This window comes from Microtus ochrogaster, unplaced genomic scaffold (assembly GCF_000317375.1).
Source record: "Microtus ochrogaster isolate Prairie Vole_2 unplaced genomic scaffold, MicOch1.0 UNK81, whole genome shotgun sequence".
Taxonomy (NCBI): domain Eukaryota; kingdom Metazoa; phylum Chordata; class Mammalia; order Rodentia; family Cricetidae; genus Microtus; species Microtus ochrogaster.
Genome location: NW_004949179.1, coordinates 270,929 through 285,279, shown reverse-complemented (window position 1 = coordinate 285,279; position 14,351 = coordinate 270,929). Strand labels below are relative to the sequence as shown.

The following is a 14,351-nucleotide window of genomic DNA, read 5'->3' as shown; positions in this document are numbered from 1 at the left end:
TCTACACCTGTCTGCTACCCGGACTCCTCAGGGTTAAGTCATCCCTGTGCTTTGGCCAATAGCTGCCTCTCAAGCAGGCATTCAGCCACAGGGCTCCGCCCACGGGGTTTGCTTAAAAGGCAGCGGGGAGCCAACTTGCCTGTGTGACCATGAATAGCAGTGCCTGCAGCGGCGACAAAGGCCCAGGAGAGGCGACAGAGGAGAGGTGCTTTCTCAGGTTAGCAGGTGACAGGGAGCTGAGGCCTGGGTAGAGGCAGGGGAATGACTGGGGTAGGTCCTAGGGTCTGCTGGGAGCTTGCGGGTGCAGCAGTAGCCGAGTTGCCAGGGAAACCGCATTCCAGGCAAGCCGACCCTCAGTTCCCCTCACTGTGCAATTATCCCGAGGGACTTGGAGTTACACAGAGGCTTTGAATATCAGCTGCCACTGGAAGCCAAGAAAGCTCGGGGTGGGGGTTATGGATTATGACGTTGGTTCATTTCAGGGCACAGAGACAGTGTGTGCAGGCCACAAGGTGAGCAACGGCGATGAGTACCGGTGTTGGGGAGAGCACCTCCGGTGCCCTTCTAGAAGTGATTCGGGGTTGTCAGACTCAGTTCCCTTTTCAGACCTCAGCACTGGGCCTGAAAAGAGACCCTAGCCTTGCTGTCCTTGTCTTAGGAGCAGCATTGATGGGGTGGGGGTAGACCTCCCTCCTAACAGTCTCCAAATAGCAGAAGGGCTTCCCTGCTGGTCCCGTGAGCTCTTGTCCACTCTGTTCTCCAGAGTTAGCTGCTGCCCCTTGGTCGGGTTATTCCCCGGACTGCCCGCTGTCGGGAAGAGACCATCACCACCACCCCTGTAGAGGCAGCCATGGCTGTCAGACAAAGGTGGGGGCTAAGTCTACACAGCAATGCGTGTGCTTGCCAGTGGAGACCAGAAGTCTACATCAGGTGTCTTCCTTTATTTTTCTCCACCTGATTTTTTTGAGACAGAGTCTCTCACTGAACCTAAACTTGACTGATTTCATACTGGCTGGCCAGTGAGTGAGTTCCACACATCTTCCTGTCTTGGCCAGTACCTTGCCAGTGCTTGGGTTACAGGCACACCTACTGCACCCAGCTGGGTTTTTCCCCCCACGGGTTCTGAGAATTAATCTAAGGTCATCATGCTTGCAAGGCAAGCAGTTTACCAACTTAAGGCATCTCTTGATTGTGGTGTGTGTGTGTGTGTGTGTGTGTGCTGGTGCCTGTGGAGGTGACAGGCATTGGATCCCTTGGCGCTGGAGTTGCAGGTGGCTGTGAACTGCTTGGTGTGGGTTCTGAGAGCTGAACTCAGTCCCTGCAAGAGCAGTACACTGATCCATCTTTCAGCCCCACAAACTTCTTTTTTGAGACAGAATTTCACTAAGTAGACTAGCTGGCTTAGGACTTGTGATGGTCCTGCCTCACCCTCCAGGTGCTGGGATTCAAGCATGTACCACCATGTCTGTGCACACTGATTGTGCTGTCCCAGAAGCTGGGCAAGTAGCCCAGGGCCCCCTTCATCTAACTGCAGCGCCACACCCGCCTTTCTAGGGTTTCTGCCCTGCACCTGTGCTCCTATGTCTTCCTCACAGTGCTTTGTTTGCAGGGGGGTGGTAGATGATTGTTCTCTCTGTAGCCCAGGCTGTCCTGGAACTCAGAGGTCCTCCTGCCTCTGCCTCTGAATGCTGGGATTAAAGGCGTGCGGCACTGAGTGCTGTCTGTCCTGCCTCTGCCTCTGAATGCTGGGAGTAAAGGCGTGCGGCACTGAGTGCTGTCTGTCCTGCCTCTGCCTCTGAATGCTGGGAGTAAAGGCGTGCGGCACTGAGTGCTGTCTGTCCTGCTTGTTCCAGTGCTCTAGCTTCTTGCTTTTACCTCCCTTGGAGCTCCTCCCTTCCTCCAGGATGCCCTGCCTGTGGTCATCTCTTGGCATCTGAGGCCCACTGAGCCTGTCCTTAGGGGCCTCTATGAACAGGCAATTCATAGAGGTTATAAATGCAGAAGCCCCTCTCCACCTGTGTCTCGCCTCTCCTTCCTTTAAAAATTTTTAAATTACATTTATTGCCCCTCCCCCGTGTGAGCGTGAGCATGTGGAGCGGGGAAGACAGTTTGTGACCGCTGGTCAATAGGCACAGCTGGACAGACTGATGGCACCAAGCGGGCCCTGTGCTACCCCAGGCCTGGTTCTCTAGAACAGTCTCTCTTGCCAGCTCACCTGGCCCCCAGCCTCTGCTCTGCTTCCCATGATCAGACATGCTTAGCACTGCCATTGCTTTCTAAAAATTCTTTTTTTCCTAGTGCTGGGTGTAGAATGTGGGACCTCACACATGGCTGACAGGTGTTCGCACATGCAACATTAAATTGCTGATGACTTTTGAACACAGACTCGTGAATTATGTAATCTATTCTTGCCTTCAGTTTATTAGAGGTAGAGGTAGCTCTTAGCCAGGTTGGTCCAGATAATCTTTTCTTTCTTTTTTAAGATAGGGTCTCGTGTCCATCATTGATGGCACATACCTTTGATAGGGTCTCACTACATAGCCCTGATTGGCCCGGAGCGAAGGCTGCTCTTAAACTCACACAAATCTGCCAGCCTCTGCCTCCCGGGTCCTAGAATTAAAGGCATGGGCTACAAAACCAGTTTCAGATATCTTAATTTTATTGTCCTGTAAGATGGGTCGTCAAGGGTCTCATAGTTGAGGGTCCCATTTCCATCTTCCCCCTGGAGTCCTAGAACTTCCTCATCGGTCCTTGCATCAGAATCAACTCACCTCCCGGTCAATTTTTTTAAGGTTTTTTTTTAAGGTTTTTTTAAGGTTTGGGGGTGGGTGAGGGAAGAGAATTAAGAGTCCGATGACACCCTGGGATATGTGGCTTGGGGGGATCAGTCTGTATTCAGAATCTTTTCTCCTGATCTCTGGGTTGCTCAGCTTTCTTTGGGGTTTAAAAAAAAAAAAATGCTGAGCCACATGTGCATCTTTCACCACCAGAGGGCGGTCATGCCTCAGGCTGCGACTGCCATTTCAAACCAAGCTTGTGGGATGGGGAAACAGGGCAAGGAATGATGGCCCCTGAAACTCTTCGTGGGTAAGGACGAGGCCAGAGCCTTCCGCCGGATCTGGGCAGCCATCTTCGAGTCTCCGTTCCCTTTCTGCGCCTCTGAGCGTGTTGTCCGACTCTGCCCACAGCATCTCGGAGGCGGCCGCCCTGGAGCGGGAGCTGCTGGACGAGTACCGCTTTGGGCGGCAGCAGCTGGTGGAACTATGCGGGTACGGCAGTGCGGTGGCTGTGGCCAAGGTACTAGCCCCCTTTGCTCGGGGCTACTTCAACCCATCGCTTGCTTGGGGAAGCTGAAGTACAAGGCTTCGTTTTCAGGCTCACTGCCAGACAAGGCAGAAGTGGGGTCCTCAGACTCAGATGGGGGAACACCTACAGGGTGGGGCTTGGGCCCTCGAATTGCAAGCTTGGGTCCCCTAGAAGTGCAACCCATAAGAGCTTACCTACCATCTGAACACCCCTAAATGTCCCCACGAGGAAGCAGGTCCGGATGGGCAGGGTAGTCAAATGAGGTCTGAAGCAGTACTCAGGTGCCCCCAATATGACAGGAGAGTGTGGATGACGCCAGAGGAGCTGGCTTTGAGGCCCACTGAGCCTGTCCTTAGGGGCCTCTATGAACTGGCAATTCATAGAGGTTATAAATGCAGAAGTCCCTCTCCGCCTGTGTCTCGCCTGTCCTTCCTTAAAAAAAAAAACTTTAATTACATTTATTGCCCCTCCCCCGTGTGAGCGTGAGCATGTGGAGCGCGGAAGACAGTTTGTGGGCATTAATGTTCTTCCACCATGTGGGTCTCAAGAAAACTCCTTTACCTTCTGAGCCACCTCACTGACCCTCTTCGGGTGTCCTCTTGGTGGCTTGCAACTGCCAGTCCAGCAGCTCCTGAGGCAGGAGTATTGCTGCAAGTCCAAGACCAGCCTGAGCGAGAACCTCTCAAACAATAACCACAACAAAACATGTAGACAGACTGAGTTTCTGAAATAGAAGGCAAACAGGAAATAGTAAAGGCAGGAGCGGGGCAGACAGATGGTCTCTGCGCCACATTTGTCCGATTGCTGACCTTCCTCCTGGTTAACCCCACTTTTCAGTGTAACTTGGGGGTATCTGCGCCAGGAAAGTAGGGATTGTGTCCAAAGTGCATGGAGTAAACAAACCACACTGGGCCTGTACGCAGACCACCACTCTGTCCCTCTGCTACGCCCCAGGCGTTCCCTTTGCCCTCGCTGTCGCGCAAGCAGAGGACGGTACTGGTCGTGTGCGGCCCGGAGCAGAACGGCGCTGTGGGGCTAGCGTGTGCCCGGCACCTGCGGGTGTTCGTGAGTAGCAGGGTCCTATGGCGGGGAACAGAGCTGGGTTGGGGTTCCGCTGGGGACAAGAACTGGGGTGGTCTCCCTCCTGCTGCCGCCATCACCAGACCCGGGTTCCCCCAGGACTACCAGCCCAGCATCTTCTGCCCGGCGCGTTCAGCCGACGCTCTGCACTGCGACCTGACCACGCAGTGCGAGAAGATGGACATTCCCTTCCTGTCCTTTCTGCCTGCCGAGGTCAGCTGAGCCTACCCTGACCCCGCCCTGACCCGTCCCCAATCCGGCCCCTCACACCGCCCACCCCCTCCCCCCAGGTGCGGCTCATCGACGACGCCTACGGGCTGGTGGTGGACGCAGTGCTAGGCCCCGGAGTGAGGCCGGCGGAGGCGGGCGGGCCCTGCGCGCGCGCGCTGGTCACTCTGAAGCGGCTCTCCATCCCGCTCGTGAGCCTGGACGTCCCTTCAGGCATGCCACCCAGGAGCAGTCTGATCACCCCAGTCTGTTTTCTCCACCCACCTTTTCCAGCCTCAGTGTCTCCCTTTTACACCCCCCAGCCCCAGCCTTGGTTTTCCTCATTCAACCTCAATTTCCGCGTCTGCCCTCATCCCGTTTCACACCCTTCCTAAGGATGGGGAAGTTACAAGTGGCTGCCCCAAGTGACCCGGTGTCCTCTTGGTCCGGGTACCCAGCTAAACGGGCACCACCCACCATTGGCCCTGCTGCAGAGCAGATGTGAGCTCAGTCCTCAGAGGCCACGCCTGCCAGGGACAAACAACTTTCAGTCCTCTTTGGGGGCTGCGTGGTAGTGTCCCCAGTTTGAGGGTCCCAGGACCAGTCCAGATCAAGAGCAAGGCATAGCTAGTCTGGGAAGAGGGGATAGGCTGCAGGTGGACCCGAAAAAAGAGGGACCCTGCAGTTGGAAGCCTCTTGTTAGAGAGAGGAGCAGGTGGCTTATTTATTATGGTTTAATGCCTGAGGCAGGAAGGAAGTCCGAGGTGCTTGTCCTCGGACAGGGTTGACAAAGACTCCTGGATGGTTTGGGATGGGCCAGAGGGCCAGGGAGACGCGAAACCCAGTGGGGAGGTAAGGACACAGTTCTGAGGGAGGGTCTCAGGTCACAGGTACAGGGTGGGAAACCTGGTCGGGCTGGGGGGTTGGGGTGAGGAAGGTCTGGTCTGAGCAAGGCGGCTTCTGTCTGCTGGGGCACAGATAAGAAGACAGAGGGACGGTGGAAAGGGAGTCAGCGGTTCTGTGGTCAGCAGGTCTGACCACTACCCACGTGTCGGAGGTTGAGGCACGGAACCTGAAGGGAGACAGGGCAGACCCTGTCCGGGAGCCTCGGTCCTCCCAGCTCCCCCTCTTCCGCCCTCAGGTTGGGACACCGAGGCTGGCGGCGACGCAAAGGATGAGGTGCAGCCCGACGTGCTAGTGTCCTTCGCTGCGCCCAAGAGCTGCGCGAGTCGCTTCTCCGGGCGCCACCACTTTGTGGTCGGCAGGTTCGTGCCTGACGACGTGCGCCGCAAGTTTGGCTTGCTCCTGCCAAAATATACTGGCACCGACTGCGTGGCCGCGCTGTGACCTGCACCAATAAACATCTCCACCATCTCTCCCTCCGCCTCCTTTGTGCGCCAGACCAAGGGGGTGGCGAGTGGAGAAGGAACTTCCCTCGCGGTTTGAGGAGAGGAGTTGCGCCGTGGAGCTTCCTAGAATAGAGGGTAGACTCGGGCGGGACTTCGGCTGTCGGGAGTCTCCTAGAGTTAAGACCGAAGTTAAACACGATAGATAATTTCCAGCCGCCGAAGTGTCCAGCAGTTTCAAGTTTAAGACCAAATGGCGCCTCCCACGCGACACGGGATCTAGTTGGAGAAGGCGGAGGAGGAACGTGGGCTACAGTCTGTGGGCAAGGCACAGCCGGAGGCCTAGAGAAAGGGCAACCTAGAGTGGTTTATAGGGGCGTGGCTTGCTGCCACGTCCCTCCTCCATCAGTCCCTAGCAAGCGCCGACCCGCCCCAGTCGGATCCGAGCGCTTTGCAGAGCCGCTGTGACCTGGCGATGGCACCACCGCTGCCCTTGCTCTGTCTCTGCATCGCAGCCGCGCACCTAGTGGGAGCGCGAGGTGAGATGCCCTGGGGCCGGGAGGCTGATCACTGTGCGCGCATCAAAGGGGGTGGGTGGGGCACCTCACGAGCTTCACAGAGAGCAGAGCGACCGAAAGAGACCTCTTCTTTCCATCCTCTCTGGGGATAGAGCACCAGGCCAGGAGTTGACCATGGATCGGAGCTGTCCCTACGCGTAGCTGGTGACAGGCCCATTTCTCAGAAGACTGAGGCTCCAGGAAGAAGGGGTTCGCCTGAACCTGTCACCCCTCCTAATCCATCTTGGAAAGTTAGAGGCCAGAGAAGCCAAAGACTTCTCTGTTAACACCTTGAACCCCATCTAGAAAGACCGGGGAGAGTAGAGCAAAAGGAACTTCTAGGAAGAGAACGCAGCGGTCTGCGGGCAGAGGCACCGCAGAATGCACGCGACTAAACTTGTGTTTGATGAACACTTGAGTCTGAAGGACGGGGCTAGTAATGGGATAGTAATGGGACTAGCAGCCGAAGGCACAGCACTGCAGACCCCAGGGCTAGAGCTGTTTCCTATCCCGTGAAATGCAGTGGTCACCAGAGGGGGGTCCCAGCGGTCCCCCACCTTGCGCTCTTACAGATGCTAACCCCACCAAGGAGCGCACTGCAGCGACCAGGGATCTTGTAGGATGGCCGCCAGACCCCGGCCAGCCCTCACCAGCCCTGGAGGACTGGGAGGGTAAGTCGTCTCTGCGACCGAGTTGTGTGAGATATGGGGGAGGGTGGGGAGAGTAGTCCTTGGACATCGCAGCTTCTGGAAACCCTGACCCCAGGGCCCCAAGCTGGAGGGACTGACGGGAGGTGGGGACCCGGGCTCAACACGCGGTGCCCGCAGAGGCCAGCGAGTGGACGTCGTGGTTCAACGTAGACCACCCCGGAGGAGATGGCGATTTCGAGAGCCTGGCCGCCATCCGCTTCTACTACGGTCCCGCGCGCGTGTGCCCGCGGCCGCTGGCGCTGGAGGCGCGCACCACAGACTGGGCGCTACCGGCCTCCATGGGCGAGCGCGTGCACGCCAACCCGGCACGCGGTTTCTGGTGTCTCAATCGGGAGCAGCCCCGAGGCCGCCGCTGCTCCAACTACCACGTGCGCTTCCGCTGCCCAGTGGGTAAGGTAGTCCTGGGCGGGCGGGGACAAAGAAAGTGTGACCCTGAGGAGCAAGAACCGGTGAGAGCTGGGCCTGCGTTTCCACCGAGGTGGGGTCGTGTGGGCGTGGCTTCGATGAGACACACCTACACCCTGCGGGTATTGGTTTGAGGGGGCGAGTATCGACGTGCCGGGACCCCAACAATCCATCCTGAATAGCTCAGTGATGGGGGATGGCTTGAGACCCCTCGTCATATTCAAGACTGATGGGGAACAGCAGGGCTAACCAGGAGTGCACCCGGCAGGGAGCCGGGATGTGTTCTGCAGTCAGGGTGCGTGTCTGCTAGGGAACCGGATCCGCTTAGTCCAGAGAGCCCGCTGTAGGGGGCTGACAGCTCCTTATCTTCCTCCTTGCTCCGCAGAGGCCGCATGGGGCGCATGGGGCGCGTGGGGTCTCTGCTCCAAGAGCTGCGGGCCAGGCCGTCGCCTGCGCCGCCGCAGCTGTCAAAGCTCTTCTGGGGATACGTGTCCTGGGAGCCCCCAGGAGGCGCAGAAGTGCGTGAGGTCCAGGTGTCCAGGTAGGAGGGGACGGGCCCTGAAGACGGACGGTCAGGGGTGGGGCCTGCATAAAGAGGAGCCCAGAGGGCAGGATTAGTTGAAGAGGCAGGGCCAGAAGAGGCCAAGCCAGTAAAGGGAGGAACTTGGGACCTAGGTCGGGGTCTAGAAGGGTCCAGTATTGGCAACCCCTTCCCTCCTTTGCCCGATGGACCGTGACTGCGCACAACCGAATGCTATTTTACTGGGCATAGAATCCTAGGCGCAAGGGAAAGGGACTGCGCAAAAGGTCGGTAGATGCCAGGCAGACATGGCCAGACCCGAGGGGCCATTTCCTCTAGTGCACACACAAAGGTAGCCCTGTGTGCAGACGCAAGCCAGTTGCATACTCTGAGTGAACGCATGTAGCATGCAGCCTCCGCCTGCTCTGCTCGCCCACGCAGACACGTGCTCACACCCTGGCAGACACAATGCCCAGGCCCTTCCAGGGCCAGCCAGGAGGGGACTGGAAATTCCACAAACATGGTCTGTAACCGCTGCTGCAGAGCCCTCATAGGGTGGGGACCCCACCCCATCTCCGGCACCTCTCCCTTCAAGTTTCCACTGTAATTTTCCATTTTGTAAAGAAGTGGCAGCATTAGCAGCGAGACAGATGTTGTCCAAGACAGCCCCTGGCTCCTAGCCCTGCCTAGGTGTTCCTGTGGACGAGTTCTCCTCGCCATCTTTTGTGAATCAACTTCTTGGGTCCCCTCCTCAGAGTTTCTTTCCCGCGTCTCTGGATCCAGCTTCCTCCAACTAGTCCAGCTGTGCCCATTCATTCCTGTCTCCAGACTCACTCAAAGCCAGCCACACTGACGCCTGAGGGGACTTGATGGGGGGGGTATGTTTGTTGAATGACTGAGTGCAAAACTCTCCCCAAGAGTTCTCTCTGCCTCCCCCCACCCCCGTGTTCCCCTAGGGTGTAGCTCTGACAGCTGTGAGTGCTCTGACCACATCCTCTTGGGCTCAGTGGTCACCCCATCTGGGCGACCACTGCCAGGAGCCAGGGTCTTCCTTCGAGCCCGACCTGGCACTGTAGCCACCAGTGACACCCATGGAACCTTCCGGGTTCCTGGAATCTGTGCTGGCAGTCAGGTCAATGTCAGTGCCCAGATGGATGGCTTCTCAGTTGGTACAGCCCAGGCCCATGCCAACAGCTCTAACTCAGCCGTGGTCACCATCGTCCTTAAGGAGTTAGGTGAGTGTCCTTACAGCCAAGAATGTAGGGGTGACAGGGGAGGATGTTTCAGGCCAAGGGAAAAAAACCAAGATGTGACTCACTTGTTGACAGTACAGGGTGAGGCAGGCTGTCCCTGAGAGAACGGGAGGAAAAGGGGGTCGCTGGGGGTATAGCAGGGTCATGAACTTGGCCAACTCCTATTCCCTCAGGAAAGCCATACCTGTTAAAGCACCCCGAGTCCCGAGTGAGAGAGGCAGGTCAGCACGTGATCTTCTGCTGCAAGGCTTCGGGGACCCCCATGCCTAAGAAATATTCCTGGTGAGTGTCTTCATGAACCGAGGGAACTAGTGAGCTTTGGGGTGGCAGGAGTTCCTGTAACCCTGTGGTGCCTCTAAAAACCTAAGGTGTTGTTTGTGATGAACACTTTTGTGAGCTTGAAGTAGTGTGGGCTACACAGTGGTGGCACCATGTCTCAGAAAAAAGAAAAAACAAAGCAGGTCTGGCAGGGCACACCAGGGGCTCAAGGATCTGCAGTTCAAAATCAGCCTAGGGTCGACAAAACATAAACCTCCTCCTAGTGACAGAGGTGGTCGGGCCACCATCCCTAAGATCCCCACGATGTGATCCAACTGCCTCCTTCAGGTTCCACAACGGGACCCTGCTAGACCGGCGCCAGCACGGGTCTGGGCCGCACCTGGATCTCCAGGGGCTTCGCGAGGACCAGGCAGGGGACTACCACTGCAAGGCCTGGAACGAGGCTGGTGCCGTGCGCTCCCGCGCCGCCCAGCTCACAGTGCTCGGTGAGCAGCCCGGTCCCGCCCCACCCGAGCCCAGCCCACGCCCCCTCACCTCAGTTACCCTCCTTTGACCCGGGTGTGTGGACTCCCCAGCTCCCGGCCAGCCGGCCTGCGACCCCCGACCTCAGGAACATTTGATCAAGCTTCCCGACGACTGCGGCCAGCCGGGCGGCGGCCCCGCATACCTAGACGTGGGCCTGTGCACGGACACGCGCTGCCCGGGCCCCGAGGGCTCCGGCCCTCGCTGTGGGGACGAGGGCGCTCGCTGCTGCTCGGTGCTGCGCCTGGAGAGCAGGGACATCCGCTGCTCCGGCTACGTGCTCCCGGTGAAGGTGGTGGCCGAGTGTGGCTGTCGCAAGTGCCTGCCCAGACGGGGGCTGGTGAGGGGCCGCGTGGTGGCTGCGGATTCGGGGGAGCCCCTACGCTTCGCCAGCATCCTGCTGGGCCGTGCGCCCATCGGCTTCACCTCCTACCAGGGCGACTTCACCATCGAGGTGCCGCCGGCCACCGAGCGCCTCGTGGTGACCTTCGTGGACCCGAGTGGCGAGTTCGTGGACAGCGTTCGCGTGCTGCCCTTCGACCCCCGCGGCGCCGGCGTGTACCACGAAGTCCGTGCGCTGCGCAAGGCGGCCACAGTGCTGCTGGACGCGGAGCGAGGCGGTGCAATCCCGCTGGGCGGCGCGGAAGAGGCGGCGGCTCCTGCGCTAGGTGAGCTGGTTTTGCCGCCCGGTACCTTCCGCCACCCCGACGGTCGTCCCTACGCCGGGCCGGTGGAGGCGCGTGTCACCTTCGTGGACCCCCGTGACCTGGCGTCGGCGCGCGCGGCGTCCAGCGACCTGCGCTTCCTAGACAGCTCGGGCGAACTGGCGCCGCTGCGCACCTACGGCATGTTCGCCGTCGACCTGCGCGCGCCCGGCTCTGCAGAGCAGCTGCACGCTGCGCGCGCGACCGTGCGCGTGGACGCCGAGCACGTGCGCATGCCCGGCCACGCGGAGGCGCTGGCACTCTGGTCGCTGGAGCCGGAGACCGGCCTGTGGGAGGAGGAGCGGGCGGAGCAGGGAGGAGGCGGCTTCCGGCGGGAGGAGGCGGCGGCGCGCGTGCGCAGGGAGGAGCGCGCCTTCCTCGTGGGCGCGCTCACCGTGCGCGAGCGCCGCCTCTTCAACCTGGACGTGCCCGAGCGGCGCCGCTGCTTCGTGAAGGTCCGCGCCTACGGCACCGACCGCTTCGCGCCCGCCGAGCAGGTGCAGGGCGTGGTGGTGACGCTGCTCAACCTGGAGCCCGCGCCCGGCTTCACCGGCAACCCGCGCGCGTGGGGCCGCTTCGACAGCGTGGTCACCGGGCCCAACGGCGCGTGCGTGCCCGCCTTCTGCGACGCCGAGCGGCCCGACGCCTACACGGCTTTGGTGACAGCGACTTTGGGCGGCGAGGAACTGGAGGCCGCACCGTCGCGGCCACGCGCCACCGCGGCCACCGTTGGTGTGGCGCAGCCCTTCCTGGAGCGCCTTGGCTACCAGCGCACAGACCACGACGACCCGGCGCTCAAGCGCACCGGCTTCCGCGTGAATCTTGCGCGGCCACGCGCGGGCCGTGAGTCCGAGGCGCGTGGGCCCGTGTATCCATGGCGCCGTCTGCGCGACTGCGAGGACGCGCCGGTCACCGACAGCCACTTCCGATTCTCGCGCGTGGAGGCGGACAAGTACGAGTACGACGTGGTGCCGTTCCGGGAGGGAGCGCCCGCCTCGTGGACTGGAGACCTGCTGGCCTGGTGGCCCAACCCGCAGGAGTTCCGCGCGTGCTTCCTGAAGGTGCGGCTGCAGGGCCCGCAGGAGTATATGGTACGCTCGCACAACGCGGGCGGCACCCACGCGGCCACTGAAGGCCGCCTCTATGGCCTTCGTGACACCCGCAGCGTGCGCCACCCCGAGCGCCCCGGCGCCTCGGCCGCCTGCGTGGAGTTCAAGTGCGGCGGCATGCTGTTTGACCAGCGCCAGGTGGACAGGACGCTGGTGACCGTGACCCCGCAGGGCAGCTGCCGCCGCGTGGCCGTCAACACGCTCCTGCAGGACTACCTAGCCCGCCACCCACCACCTGCTTCCAACGACGACCCCACGGCCTTCGCTATGCTCGCTCCGCTCGACGCGCTGGGTCACAACTATGGCGTCTATACGGTCACTGACCAGAGCCCGCGGCTGGCCAAGGAGATCGCCATCGGCCGCTGTTTCGACGGCTCCTCCGACGGCTTCTCCCGGGAGATGAAGGCGGATGCGGGCGTGGCTGTCACCTTCCAGTGCCGTGAGCCCCGCCCCAGACCCAGCCTCTTCCAGCGGCTGCTGGAGAACCCGGAATCAGCGCTCGGTGACATCCGTAGGGAGATGGGCCAGACCACCCGCGATTCCCTGGTTGCCCAACCTCAGGCCAGAGATTCTGGCTCCTAAGGCGTGCACCCTGGACAGTGACCTAGTCCACGACCTCATTCCTCTTCCTTGCTTTAGACTCCGTTGTCTTCAAAAAGCCTTGCTCCATTCGTCCCCAGGCTTCTGGTTCCTTTTCCCCTTTCCTGCCCAGAATTCGGTCAAGACCAAAACTACGGGTGCTGATGGAAGTTTTGGGCAGGCAGCTGTGGCTCTGTGACCAGAAAGAATGGCCTGCAGTGGTTGAAGCCAAGGCCGGGGACATGGTGTCCACCTGAGGCCTGTGCTTCACCCAGCTGAGGCGGGTTCTGGTTCACCCCCATGCCCCTGTCCTTTCTTTCAGGTGCCCTAGGTCCCCAGCCTGTATGTGAGCTGTGTGGGGCTCCCTGCCCAGCTCCGGTTCTTTCGGTTCAGAGGTCATATTTATTGAGATAAAGTCCCAAGTAGATGGGTGTGAGTGGGGGTCCAGTGGGGAAAAGGTGCTTTGGGGTCCCCATGCAGTGGAAGCCAGGGTACTTGGGAATGCCCTCTGCTTGGGGGCAGGTGCTATGGGCTCAATTAAAAATGTTTTATTCCCAACCTGTTGTGTCTTTTGAAAAGGATGAGGCTTGGTTGGGACTGAAGCTGAGCGGGTTGTGATCCCAGCCCTAGGCAGCTGAGGCAGGGGAATTCTGATACCCAGCCTGAGCTACAGAGCCAACATGTCTTGGAAAACCAAAACCCACCAAACAAGGTTTGGAGGCACACAGGGTCCTGTGTGTCAGCAGCTCTGGGACTCCTAAGGGGCATGGCACACCTGTGTCAGGTACCTGACTGCAAGGGTATGACAGCAGCCTAGGCCCTGACCTAACAGCTGCCTGCTGGGCCTGGTGGCCTCCTGGCACCGGTGCCTGACTAGGGGCCCAGAGCTACAAGACAAGGAACGGTGCTGCTAGGGAAGCTCCTGAAGCAGGCAGTAGCCATTACCACAACTGCTGCCTTGGACTTCCTCAACACAGACTGCTGTACTGGCCTGGGCACCTTCATGCTGAGGGCCAGCCACACCTTGGCCAACAGCAGGGGCTACAGGCACTGTTGGTGCCTTCCTAGCCTCAGCCGGTCAGGGCATGGTAGAATTTGGACCTGCTCCCAACTCCAGTGGGCAGACAGGCTGACGCCACAACACAGGTGTGCTGCTGATCATGCCCCCATTTTCCAAAGAAACTGATGTCTGAGTTGTGTCAACAGGAGGGCCCCCTGAGGACCCCTGCAGTGCCCACCCAGCCTCGAGTGTGAGACCCTGGGAGAAAGGTGATTTGGTCATTTTGGTTTGAGATCTCAAACTCACTACATAGTCAAGGACGACCTTGAATTTGTGATCCTCCTGTCTCAGTGCTGGGATGATGGGTGTGTGCCCACTTTATGTAGTCACAGGAATGGAGCCCAGGGTTTTGTGTACACTAGGCAAGTACTGCAACTGAGCCACATCCCCATCCCAAGAAAGAGTCCTATGCCTGCCTAAATTCCCGGAAGCAGGGTCCGATCACTTAGGGCCTACACACCCCTTCTTTATTACCCACCATGCAAGTTTTGACAGCTGTGTGATCCCATGAGGGTTGGCCAACAGCCAAGCACACAGGCCCCCTTTTGGGGTCAGTTCCTGTGAACCCCACAGTTCCTCCCCATGTGGCTACCCCACAGATGTCTTCACTTCAACTAACTTCTAGACTTTGCTTAGGCCTGGCCACTCATGAGCCCCCCTGTGTGGCAAGCATCTCCTGGCAGAGGTCATTTTCACCCATACCAGGAACACCTT

General features: G+C 59.4%; 2 protein-coding genes across 2 annotated transcripts; both read left to right on the top strand.

The window, feature by feature from the left end:
• Positions 1 to 24: 24 nt before the first annotated feature.
• On the top strand, positions 25 to 5,967 carry Yjefn3 (YjeF N-terminal domain containing 3). Its single transcript, XM_013354940.2, has 6 exons — positions 25 to 217; positions 3,189 to 3,297; positions 4,261 to 4,371; positions 4,486 to 4,599; positions 4,677 to 4,827; positions 5,735 to 5,967. Exons 1-6 carry the CDS (start codon positions 150 to 152, stop codon positions 5,938 to 5,940), a joined length of 759 nt encoding a protein of 252 aa, XP_013210394.1. The 5' UTR covers positions 25 to 149; the 3' UTR covers positions 5,941 to 5,967.
• Positions 5,968 to 6,414: 447 nt separating this feature from the next.
• Positions 6,415 to 12,711, top strand: Cilp2 (cartilage intermediate layer protein 2). Its single transcript, XM_005370618.2, has 8 exons — positions 6,415 to 6,478; positions 7,069 to 7,167; positions 7,324 to 7,596; positions 7,997 to 8,152; positions 9,088 to 9,366; positions 9,558 to 9,666; positions 9,991 to 10,148; positions 10,239 to 12,711. The coding sequence occupies exons 1-8, from the start codon at positions 6,415 to 6,417 to the stop codon at positions 12,578 to 12,580; spliced, it is 3,480 nt and encodes a 1,159-aa protein (XP_005370675.1). The 3' UTR covers positions 12,581 to 12,711.
• The last annotated feature ends 1,640 nt before the right edge of the window (positions 12,712 to 14,351 follow it).